At 48.0% G+C, this 12,024-nt stretch overlaps 1 protein-coding gene across 1 annotated transcript in view; it reads right to left on the bottom strand.

The window, feature by feature from the left end:
• NKAIN4 (sodium/potassium transporting ATPase interacting 4) overlaps positions 1-4,389 on the bottom strand; it is a 113,423-nt gene extending 109,034 nt beyond the window's left edge. The window contains exon 1 of the mRNA XM_083361002.1: positions 4,250-4,389. Coding sequence (XP_083217128.1) covers positions 4,250-4,303 — 54 coding nt within the window. The 5' untranslated portion in view covers positions 4,304-4,389. The remainder of the gene's footprint in view (positions 1-4,249) is intronic.
• Between the last annotated feature and the right edge of the window lie 7,635 nt (positions 4,390-12,024).

The raw sequence follows: 12,024 nt of genomic DNA, 5'->3' as shown, positions 1-12,024 counted from the left end.
TTTGTCTAGTATCTTGGATACCAAGGATCTCCCACGCTTGTGGGGGGGGGGAAACCCCACAACCTGGGGAGGGGGGGGAGATGGATAAAAAAAATGTGGGAGCACTAAATCAAATGATGGAGTTATAGCTGTTAGTGGACAAAGGGCAAGTATGACAGAAGACCATGCCACGGCATTGCTTTCTTTTCTTCTTTTCTTTTCTCTCTCTCTTTTTTTAAATAGTTCAAGCCTCATTTCCTACAATGAGAAAGGTAGAGGGATCATCCATTCTTCTCGAGTGAACGGCTGCTAGTCGAAAGGGCATATTTCGTGAATAAAATGCATTTGCGTTTAAACAAACGCCCCACTCTGCCAGCAGTGTTCAACACCTGACCATCAAGCCAGGATAGGATGAGTTTGATTTGGACTGGGATCCACCCAGTCACTGAAGATTTTTGGCTTTATTTTTATTTTTTTAAGACTTAGTATGTTTATTTACATAAACTGAGCCCACTGTAGCTTATTAAATATGGATTAGGACAATGCCTGTAAACCTCTCTCCATTTCTCCCACCCTTATGTTCTACGGTTCCTTCTCCCCCCCTCCCCCAGTTTTATATCCAAATAAAAATCCCATTTGTGTCCTTTCTTAAAGGCTCCAGTTTCGAAGTTAGAGGAAGTCCTCGGCTTACAACAATCCATTTAGTGATCGTTCAAAGTTACAACAGTGCTGGAAAAAAAGGAGTAATGGCTATTTTTTCACACTTACAACCGTTGCAGAGACCCCAGGGTCACATGATCAAAAGCCAGACACTTGGAAACTGGCTCATATTTGTGACGGGGTGCATGGGATCCCTGGGCTCACGGGATCCCTTTTTGCAACCTTCTGACAAGCACAGTCAATGGGGAAAGGCAGATTCACTTAACAACCGTGTTACTAGCTTAACAGCTGCACCGATCCACTTAACAACTCTGGTAGGAAAGGTGGTAAAATGGGGGCAAAACTCACTTAACAAACGTCTCCTTTAGCAACATAAATTTTGGGCACTGTGGTGGTCGTAAGTCGAGGACTGCTTGTCTACCAGCCATTTCTATAACAAGAAATCTATCTAATCAGCAAAACCCCAAAATCAAAATTTCTTTTTTTCTTTTCCTCCCCCCTGCCTCATTTCTCTCTCTCCCCCCCTTTTTTTTGGATTTTGTGCTTGAGAGTACGGGAGATTTCCTAAAGAAAGGCGAACAGACGTTGCCCTTTTAAAGAGAGAAAGATCCTGATTTCCAGAGTGGACAGAGACAAGAGACCCCCCCCCTAGCCACCAGACTTAAACCACAATCGAAAAACAGCCGAATCTTTGTTCGTCCCTGATCACCAAGTATGAGAAATGCCTAAAGGGACAGAAAATCATTTTTTTTTGTTTTGTTTTGGGCGGGGTTTTTTGTGTGCAGAAATCTATGTTCCAGACCCTCTTCAGACAAGCATCCACTATTCTGAATTCCCAATCCCTAATGTTGTGTGTGTGTGTGTGCGCGCGCGCGTGTGTACGTGTACGTGGATGTGTGTTTAAGTTGTTTGTTTCTAGCTGGCTGAGATCCCAGGCTTTCGGCCAAATGCAAGTAGTGCAATCTAGCAGCAAAAAAAAAAAAAAAAGGAATTAACACACTCAATGGAGTTTTATACATTACTCAAAGGATAAATAATGACCCTTGGCAAAATCCCATTTTGGCTATTCCAGGGAATGCAAAAGGAAAGTCCAACAGTTCGCAGGGCATTGACAGAAAAAAAGGACCGCCCCACTTTAAAAGATAAAACCCTAAAGAATTTTTTTTTTAAAAAAATCAAATGGAGCTGAATAACTAAGCTTGTCGTTTTCGAAAACAAAAGAGAAACAGATTCTTATTTCTCTCCTCCCTGAAAAACATGCAGAGAGAGAGAGAGAGAGAGAGAGAGAGAGAGAAAGAAAGAAAGAAAGAAAGAAAGAAGAAGAAGAAGAAGAAGAAGAAGAAGAAGAAGAAGAAGAAGAAGAAGAAGAAGAAAGGGGGGAGAGGAGAAGAGAGGGAGAAAGAGAGAGAGAGAGAGAGAGATATTTTCTTTACTGTACGTTGTTTTTTTTTTTTTAAAAAAAACCTTAAACCCTTCCAAAATATCCCCATATATGTAATAAAAATAAGGTGGGTAGAAAAAAAGCAAGCAACGATTTGGTTGGTTATATGTATTTGCAAAACAAAAAAAAGGGTTGGGAATAAATTTGGCAAGTTGGTGTCCTTTGTTTGGCAGTTTTTTTTCCTTGCTTTAAGGTTTTCTTCCAGGGTATTAATTTGCCCCCAATCCATTGATTTGCGTTCTGAATTGCGCCAGACGCACAAAGGCTTTCCCTAACAATGGAGAGTCCAAATTAGACTTCTTGGAGCTACTGGGGGTGAATGCAAAATTAGGAGGGAATAAAAAGGTTGCTGGCTGGAATATTTTGGCACCCTGGAATTCTAGGGAGAGACAGTTGATCCCTTTTTGAAAGTTTCTAAAGGGAGTTGTGACGATCAAGAAGGGTGTCTCTTCCCCCCCCCCGTAACCCAATGATTTTTTTTTTTTAATTAAGCAGGAAAGACAAACGAAGGCAAAATGCCATGCCAAAATTTCAGAACGGGCCTTCAGATGGCAAAGAGGACAATGATTGACAGGGTCTAAGTCCACACAGAATTGCGTGGGAGAGATAAACACACTTTGTTTGCAAGCTGCAATCCCCTTTTTAATCCATCGGGACAAGCTCAGGACTTGCCTCCATTGTTAAGGAATTTCTCCATTCCGACCTTACAAAATAACCTGGAAAAAGTTTGGTGATGCCGGAACCCGTTTGGAGGTCACTGTTTTGATCATCTGGATAAGGATCCTTCCGTCCACAACTGGGCCCAAAATTTCTGTTCCTAAACGAGACAGTTAAGGGAATTTTGCCCCATTCTACACTTTTTCTTGCCTCAGTTATTAAGCGAATCACTGCAGTTGCTAAGTTAGTAACCTGGTTGTTAAGTGAAGCCGGCTTCCCCGTTGACTTTGCTTGCCCTACGTCACAAAAGGGGGATCACGTGACCCTGGGACAGTGCAACCGTCATAAATATGAGTCAGTGGCCAAGCGTCTGAATTTTGCTCATGTGCAATAGTCATAAGTGTGAAAAATGGTCATAAGTCAGTTAACAACAGTGCTGTTGTTAACTTTGAAAGGTCAGTAAACAAAATGTAAGTTGCGGATTGCTGTAGTTTGAAAGCCTTTAGAAAACAATTCCACTTGAAACACAACTCCTTTCGAAGGCAAATCTGTGTATCCTGTGTGGGTGGATGGCTGTTCCACGTTCACCTCCATAGGATTTTTTTCCCCAATGGAAAACACACACACACACACACACACACACACACACAGAGCTGCACGGTGCAATCAATCTGATTTCCATCTGCTTCCTCTAGCTAAATTGGAACACTAGCATTGTTGTTTTTTTCTTTTTTAAAATAATAGTAATCATCATCATCATCATCATCATCCAAGTTTTCTGATCACTTTTGGATGCACAAGCCAATTTCAAGGAGTTTAGGGAGTCGCTATCTTTTAATTTTACTCTTTCATTCATGGAGTAGAGAGAAAAAGTCGGGCACCTCCCCCAAAGTCTCCGCGACAGATCAGGATGAAGAAAAAACAAAACACAAAACATTGGGATTTATGCATCCGAAATGTACGTTGGGGTTTCTCTAAGGCTGCCAAAACTCAGCAGGGGAAAAGCGAAAACCCCACCTAGGCAACCTTCCCAGCGCTCCTATCCACGCTACACGCTTCGCCGGTTTCAGAAGAACTAAGCGGCCGCATTCACACGATACGCTGAGCTTCGCCAGAGTACCTACCAGCCGCGATGAGTTGGAAAGGGGGAATTCACGCGCCACGCGAAGCCAGTCCCACTCCCTAGACTCCTTTAGAAGACCCATGGCGCATTGCACTCACTCAAGGCCCCTTCGGGATGTCGTGTGAACCCATCCGCGAAGGTTGTCACGGGCACAACTCGGTGGTGGCCGAGGGCGGCTGGAGAGAGAGAGAGAGCCTCGCCAAGCGGACAGCCCTCGCTGGGCGCATCCCGGAGGCGAGTGGATTCGAAAGCCCAGGCGTCCGAGGATGGGTAGTGTAGTCCGGCCTGCGCCTGCGGAACGCGCTGCCCCAAGAGCTTAGCATCCGACACCTCCCCCCCACCACCACTACTACTACTCCCGGACAGAGACGCAGCCCCTCGCCGCTTACCAGCTGTAAAGTGCAGAGGAAGATCAAAGTGCAGCGGCCGGTGCAACATCCCATCTTGGCCCCTTCCCGGGTTCCCCGGGAGATCCGCGCTGGCTCCGGGCGCGGATTTCACCGAGCTGCGCTCCAAAGAGCCACCATCGCTCGTTCTCCGGCTCGGCTCGGCTGGAAAGAAGGGGAGAGCGCCGGAAAAGCGGCCGGAGAGCGAACCTCTTTCCCGGCCGCCAAGCAACCCTCCTCGCTCTCTCTTGCCCGGGGGAAACAAGCCCGGCTGCGCTCTGCTACTAACAGCTGCTGGGGACGCTTTGGAGAAGAACCCGGTTTGCAAACTCTTTCCTCGGCGGAGAAAGGAAGGGAGGGAGGGGTGGGTAGGTGGGCGAGGGGCGAGCGCTTCTTAAAAGGGCAACGCCGGCTACAGGGGGGGGGGGGTTGACTCAGCCTTCCATCCTTCCGAGGTAGGTAAAATGAGGACCCAGATTGTTGGGGGCAATAAGTTGACTTTGTAATAATGCCGCTTGGGGGGTGTGTGTGTGAAAGCCCTAATAAGCAGGCATATACATAGAATGAAGGCTACTGCTAAGCACATTTGATTTGTGCTTCTTAGATGGTAAGCCGCCCTGAGTCTTCGGAGAAGGGCGGGATATAAATGGGATTAAAAGAAAATAAATAAAATAAACCCTCCTGCCTGAGCTAGATGCTCTCCCGTGCCGGGTGTCTGTCCAGAGTCCCCTTTGTTGTTGTTAGTTGCGAAGTCGCGTCCAACCCATCGCGACCCTATGGACAATGTTCCTCCAGGCCAGACATGTCAAACACAAGGCCCGGGGGCCGGATCCGGACCGTGAAGTGGTTTCATGTGGCCCGCGAAGCCATCCTGGAAACAGTGAGGGAACGGCCCCCACTGCCTTGGCCCTGGCCCAGAGACCCTTCTTCTGCCAGAGACCCTCAGATCTGTCCCACTCCTGCCCAGGCCCCCATAGGTACCCTTGATGCGAACAATGTAGAGCTGGCCACGCCCACCCAGTAGGCCATACGCACTCTAGCCACGCCCACCCAGCAGGCCACGCCCACCCTGAACATACCCACCCGGCCCCCTGAGGACAACTGTAATGCTGATGCGGCCCTCAATGAAATTGAGTTTGACACCCCTGCTCCAGGCCTTCCTGTCCTCTACCATCTTCTGGAGTCCACTTAAGCTCACGCCTACTGCTTCAGTAACTCCATCCAACCACCTCATTCTCTGTCGTCTCCTTCTTCTCTTGCCCTCAATCTTTCCCAGCATTAGGTTCTTCTCCAGTGACTCCTTCCTTCTCATTAGGTGGCCAAAGGATTTGAGTTTCAGCTTCAGGATCTGGCCTTCTAAAGAGCAGTCAGGGTGGATCTCCTCTAGGACTGACCGGTTTGATCGCCTTGCAGTCCAAGGGACTCTCAGGAGTCTTCTCCAGCACCATATTTCAAAGGCCTCAATTCTTTGGCACTCAGCCTTTCTTATGGTCCAGCTTTCACTGCCATACATTGCAACTGGGAAGACCACAGCCTTGACTATATGCACTTTTGTTGGCAGGGTGATGTCTCTGCTTTTTAGTGTGCTGTCTAGACTTGCCATGGCTTTCCTCCCCAGGAGCAAGCGTCTTTTAATTTCTTGGCTACAGTCCCCATCTGCAGTGATCTTGGAGCCCAGGAAAAGAGTCCCCTACCACCCCCGTAACCTGGTAACTGGGTTAATCCAATTCTGCCCTTTGCAGGTGGTCCTCGACTTTTTTTTTTTTAAAAAAATTCCATTTATATCCCGCCCTTCTCCGAAGACTCAGGGCGGCTTACAAGCTTAGCAGTAGCCTTCATTCTATGTATATGCCTGCTTATTAGGGCTTTCACACCCCCCCCCAAGCGGTATTATTACAAAGTCAGCTTAATTGCCCCCCAACAATCTGGGTCCTCATTTTACCTACCTCGGAAGGATGGAAGGCTGAGTCAACCTTGAGCCTGGTGGGATGCGAACCTGCACTAATTGCAGGCAGATGGTGTTACTTAAGGAGGCATTAGCCCACTGCTCCACCAAGGCTCTGTACAACCATGCCTTTAGTGACGGCCGGAAGTTAACGGCGGTACCGAAAAAGTCACTGGGGGATTGTGCCCCGGATTTATGGCGGTCAAAGCACCCTCAACGGACCTGTGGTCGAACTTTGGGTGCTTGGCCACCGGCACACGTACACTGTTGATGTCTGCCTAATCTGGGTAATGAAACATCTGCAAGAAAACCGCCAAGCTCAGAGAGCACCAAGGAGCCCACAGTCCTCCTCCTTCTCCTCCCTGCAAACCCCACACTGCCTTCTAGCACTGATGATGTTCTCTAGTTGGGTAGTGAAACGTCTGCAAGAAAACATCCACTTTGGTTGATCGGTTTGCTGTTGGCTTCTTTGGCAGTTTGGGGGCATTTGTTTACTTGATTGTGGGTCTGATGTTAACCTTGGAGTTAAATCTAGGCTGATCTGGGTGCTGAATGCTGGTGGGGAGCTGCTTGGGTCTTTTTGTTCCCTTTTGGACTGCTTGATTGTCCCTTTTGCATAGTCTGTAGATGTTGTTAGCGTCTATGTGTCTGCTGATGGCTCACTTGCCTAGTTCTAGGATGATTAAAGGTAAAGGTAAAGGTAAAGGTTCCCCCGCACATGCGTGCTAGTCGTTTCCGACTCTAGGGGCCGGTGCTCATCTCCGTTTCAAAGCCGAAGAGCCAGCGCTTGTCCGAGGACGTCTCCGTAGTTGTGGCCGGCATGACTAGATGCCAAAGGTGCACGGAACGCTGTTACCTTCCCACCGTAGTGGTCCCTATTTTTCTACTTGCATTTTTACGTGCTTTCAAACTGCTAGGTTGGCAGAAGCTGGAACGAGTAACAGGCGCTCACTCTGTTACGTGGCACTCGGGATTCGACCCACCAAACTGCCGACCTTCTGATCGACAAGCTCAGCGTCCTAACCCACTGAGCCACCGCGTCCCTAGGATGATTACATTTCCCCAATTGAAACTATAGTTAAAATTGTCTGTTTGTTGGTAAAGGATTTTCATCATGTCTTCTGACTGCTAGTTGATGTCTGCCTATGCCAGGGGTCAGCAACCTGAAACAGTGAAAGAGCCACTCGGAACCGGTTTCCTCACAAAAGGAAAAACTGGGAGCCGCCAAAAACGTGTGCACATGCGCATATATGCGCGCATGCGCAGAACAGGGTTTGACTGAAGAGTGGAGCCAAGGCGAGATATGCACCTACCCTGCATATTTGAATTGATTGGTTGAACTTTTTTAGTCCCACTTTTTTTTTTTGGACTGCACATGGCAGAGGACTGGGAGCTGCAGGAGATGGTTGAAAGAGCCGCATGCGGCTCCGGAGCCGCGGGTTGCAGACCTGTGGCCTATGCGATGTTCAAGAATCTGCCAAAGAAGCCAACAGTAAACAGCTCAATCAAAGGACCTCTAAGACCACCCCCACCAAGACTGACAGGCAAATCACCAGACTATAAACTGACAGCAAACCGCACTGCCTACTAGGGCCAAGTTTGAAGACCAATGATTTAGAGCTTAATTTCCTAATGAAAGACATTCAGAGGGGCTGATCTTAATTTGTAGGATTAATAATCAATGACATATCATACAATCATAGAATCATACATTGGGAAAGCACCTTAATAGTCATCTACTTTAGACTAAACCAGGGGTCTTCAAACATGACCCTTTTATGACTTGTGGACTTCAACTTCCAGAATTCCTCAGCCAGGCAGGCTGGCTGAGGAATTCTGGGAGTTGAAGTCCACAAGTCATAAAATGGCCAGGTTTGAAGACCCCTGGACTACACCTTTCAATGCTGGATCCTCTAAATCAGGGGTGTCAAACTCAATTTCATTGAGGGCCGCATCAGCATTGCGGTTGCCCTCAGGGGGCCGGGTGGGTATGGCCAGGGTGGGCGTGGCCTACTGGGTGGGCATGGCTAGAGTGCGTATGGCCTATTGGGTGGGTGTGGCCTACTGGGTGGGCGTGGCTAGACTGTGTATGGCCTACTGGGTGGGTGTGGCCAGCTCTACATCGTTCGCATCAAGGGTGCCTATGGGGGCCCGGGCAGGAGTGGGCCAGATCTGAGGGTCTCTGGCAGAAGGAGGGTCTCTGGGCCAGGGCCAAGGCAATGGGGGCCGTTCCCCCACTCTTTCCAGGATGGCTTCGCGGGCCACATGAAACCACTTTGCGGGCCGGATCTGGCCCCCGGGCCTTGTGTTTGACATGTCTGCTGTAAATGCTGGCTGGGGAATTCTGGGACTTGAAGTCCACAAGTCTTACAAGTGGCCAAAGTTGGATAGCCCTGCTCTAAAGCATTTCTGAAGGTGAACATATAAGGTCCGTTGGAAGAACTTCAAGGAAGGCCAAGTTGCCACTTCAAGTGTTAGCCTGTTGCACTGGCTTGTAATTCATGGAATCAGGAAGTTCCTCCTGACATCTGGCTTCAACCTTGTTAGCCTTGTAGTTTTAACTCACTGGTTCTGTCAGCAATCCCAGGGAAAGCAGACAGGAATCCTGACCAGATGAGCTAATTTTCTTGCGTTGCACAGTTAAATTTAACAGAACTGTTCCAAAATTGAAAATGCAAATATTCCACCGTCATTTTTAACCATCCAATCAATTAAGGCAGGCCCTTCCTAAATTTCTGCCCTCCGTGTCCCTCAAGGCCAGCATTATAGGTAGTCCTCGATTTACAATGGCCGAAGTTCATTTAGTGACTGATCAGTTACAACAGCACTGAAAAAAAAAAGTGACTTATGACCATTTTTCACCCTTATGACTGTTAGCAGCATCCCCACGGCCACAGGGTCAGTGTTCAGCCTCTTGGCAAATGACTCAAATTTATGATGCTTGGGATAGTCCTGGGGTCACGCGGTCCCCTTCTGTGACCTTCTGACAAGCAAAATCAATGGGGAAGCAACTGTGCTACTAGCTGAACAACTGCGGTGAGTCGCTTAACAGTGGTGGCAAGAAAGGTCGTAAAATGGGCCCAAACTCCCTTAACAACTCTCTCCTTAACAACAGAAAATGTGGCCTCAACGGTGGTCATAAGTAGAGGATTTACCTGTACAGGTTATGTGGGGGGTAACTGTTGTGACTCAGGGCCAGTCTGTGGGTTCGGCAGCCGGCTCGGATGTATCGGATGACTCAGATGAGGGGGAGGAGGAGTGTGTGGGAGACGAACCGGCTGATGATGGCTTGCAGGCTTGGCAGAGCTCCCAGCCGGGGCCCTCTTCTCAGCTGCGTGAGCCCGATAGTGCGGAGGATGATGACCCACAGCTGGCCCTGTTCAAGGACGCCCGACGCAGGAGGCAGTCGAGCAGGACCAAGCAGAGAAAGGCTGCGGGTCTCCTCGGGAGGAGGCAGAGGGAGGCCACGCCCTGAACTCTAAATAAAAGGAGTGTTTGGGGAAGGGCTGGTTGCTGAAAGCAACCCTTCCGCTTGAGGATTCAAGTTCCAGTGTTTTTGTTTCTTGTTCTGTTAATTGACTAATAAATCTTGGCAGACGCTTTTCAGCCTTGGACGCTCTCCAGTCTCTACTGTTTGAATAGGGGTTTGCCTTATTACAAGGCCGGTAGTTGGCTGGTTCAGAACAGTAACAGAGGATAAGCCCATGCTGTCTTCTGTGTGACAACCTTTAGATACAAAGTTCTCTGTGGTTTCCCAAAGTCATCCCAGCTCCTTGAAGACCAGCATGCCAATGGTAATGAATTCTAAATGCTTAATATATTTTATCAGGGCTGGCTGGAAGACACCCACTTTCTTTGAGTGAATGGATGGGGTGAGAGGAAACTGAGAACCTACCATCTTAAGGAAAAGAATAATTGTTGCCCATCTAGATGAACAGAATCAGAGCTGTCATTCACTTAACACAGGCGTGTCAAACTCAATTTCATTGAGGGCCGCATCAGCATTGCGGTTGCCCTCGGGACCAGGTGGGTATGGCCAGGGTGGGCGTGGCCTATTGGGTGGGCGTGGCTAGAGTGCATATGGCCTACTGGGTGGGCGTGGCCAGCTCTACATCGTTCGCATCAAGGGTGCCTATGGGGGCCTGGGCAGGAGTGGGACAGATCTGGGGGTCTCTGGCAGAGGGAGGGTCTCTGGGCCAGGGCCAAGGCAGTGGGGGCCATTCCCTCACTGTTTCCAGGATGGCTTCGCTGGCCACATGAAACCACTTTGCGGGCCGAATCCGGCCCCCGGGCCTTGTGTTTGACATGTCTGACTTAACAGCTGCAGTGATTTATTTATTTCACCAAATAACAGAGTTGGAAGGGACCTTGGAGGTCTTCTAGTCCAACCCCCTGCTCAGGCAGGAAACCCTATACCATTTCAGACAAATGGCTGTCCAGTCTCTTCTTAAGCATAAGCAAGATGCTGACCAGATAAGGAGGATGTCCACTTCGATCTCCATTGATAAAAGTTTGACTGGGAATGATGAGCACTGTAGTGGACACTGCTGGAAGCCTCCAGAGAATTATCAATGTCCCTCAAGACCGACTATAACAGAACAGAATAACAGAGTGGAAGGGATCTTGGAGGTCTTCTAGTCCAACCCCCTGCTCAAGCAGGAAGCCCTATACAATTTAAGACAAATGGTTGTCCAATCTCTTCTTTAAAATCTCCTGTGTTGGACTATCCACAACTTCAGGAAGCAAGCCATTCCACTGATTCTCGCTGTCAGGAAATTACTCCTGAGTTCTAGGTTGCTTCTTTCCTTGATTGGTTTCCATCCATTGCTTCTTGTCCTGCCTTCTGGTGCTTTGAAGAATAGGTTGGCCCCCTCTGCTTTGTGGCAGCCCCTGAGATATTGGAACACTGCTGTCATGTCTTAAGTTAAATTAAGTTGTTAGAGGTGTAGTGTAGTGTAATCAGTGGTGGGATTCAGCCGGTTCGCACTGGTTTGGCAGAACCGGTAGCTAAATTTTTGCTGAGTTTGGAGAACTGGCTTAATGCACAGTGCTTCCAGAAGTCCATTCTAGGTAGGCATCGGAGGCCTGGAGACCTCCCCAGCCCAGAATGGCCAACCGGAAGTGCATGGATGCCACTTCCGGAAGTCCATTCTAGGCCTCGGAGTCCCAGGCCTGCATCCAGTAAGAGAACCGGTTGTTCAGGTATATGAATCCCACCACTGAGTGTAGTGTAGTGTAGTGTAGTGTAGCGTGTCATCAGCTTAAAGTCATTTTGTTGCCATAAACGGCCAAATTCAACCCCTTCACAATGCTGTTGACCCTTATCTGATGGCAATTTAGTGTTGAACTTTAGTTGACCAGTTTCTTCTGTATAGGCTTGAATACATATCTTCTTTGATGCAACTTAGTGGATGGTCCTGATGTTACGCCTGACATTTTCCAGCCCAATATGTTCCAAAGTCTTGAAATTACATTTTTTCCCCTGAATTTCTAGGCAACGTGTTATGGGGAGAAAGGAAGGGAATGTTATATTTAAAGTCCTTAAAGTAATTCTCATGGCCATTGTCCAAAGAGAGAAGGCAGAAGGCTTTTCAAGTCCATGGGATCTAAACCAATCTTTCTCAGATTTTCTGTAATCATGGCGTGGTAAGTAAATATTTAGAACATGCAGGGATCGCCCAATTAAGCAAAAAATCTTTTCCTACATTTTTGTCCTTAAGGGCATTCTCATTTTAGGAGAGGTAATATAATGGCTGTGGTTGTGGTCACATGTGCTTACCATCTAGTTCTAAATTATATTTTGGCATTTATATTTATACAGAGTGTCCACAAA

This window comes from Vipera ursinii (genome assembly GCF_947247035.1).
Source record: "Vipera ursinii genome assembly, chromosome: 3".
Classification (NCBI taxonomy): domain Eukaryota; kingdom Metazoa; phylum Chordata; class Lepidosauria; order Squamata; family Viperidae; genus Vipera; species Vipera ursinii.
Note: the sequence above shows the minus strand (reverse complement) of the source record. Positions and strands in the feature narration are given on the sequence as shown.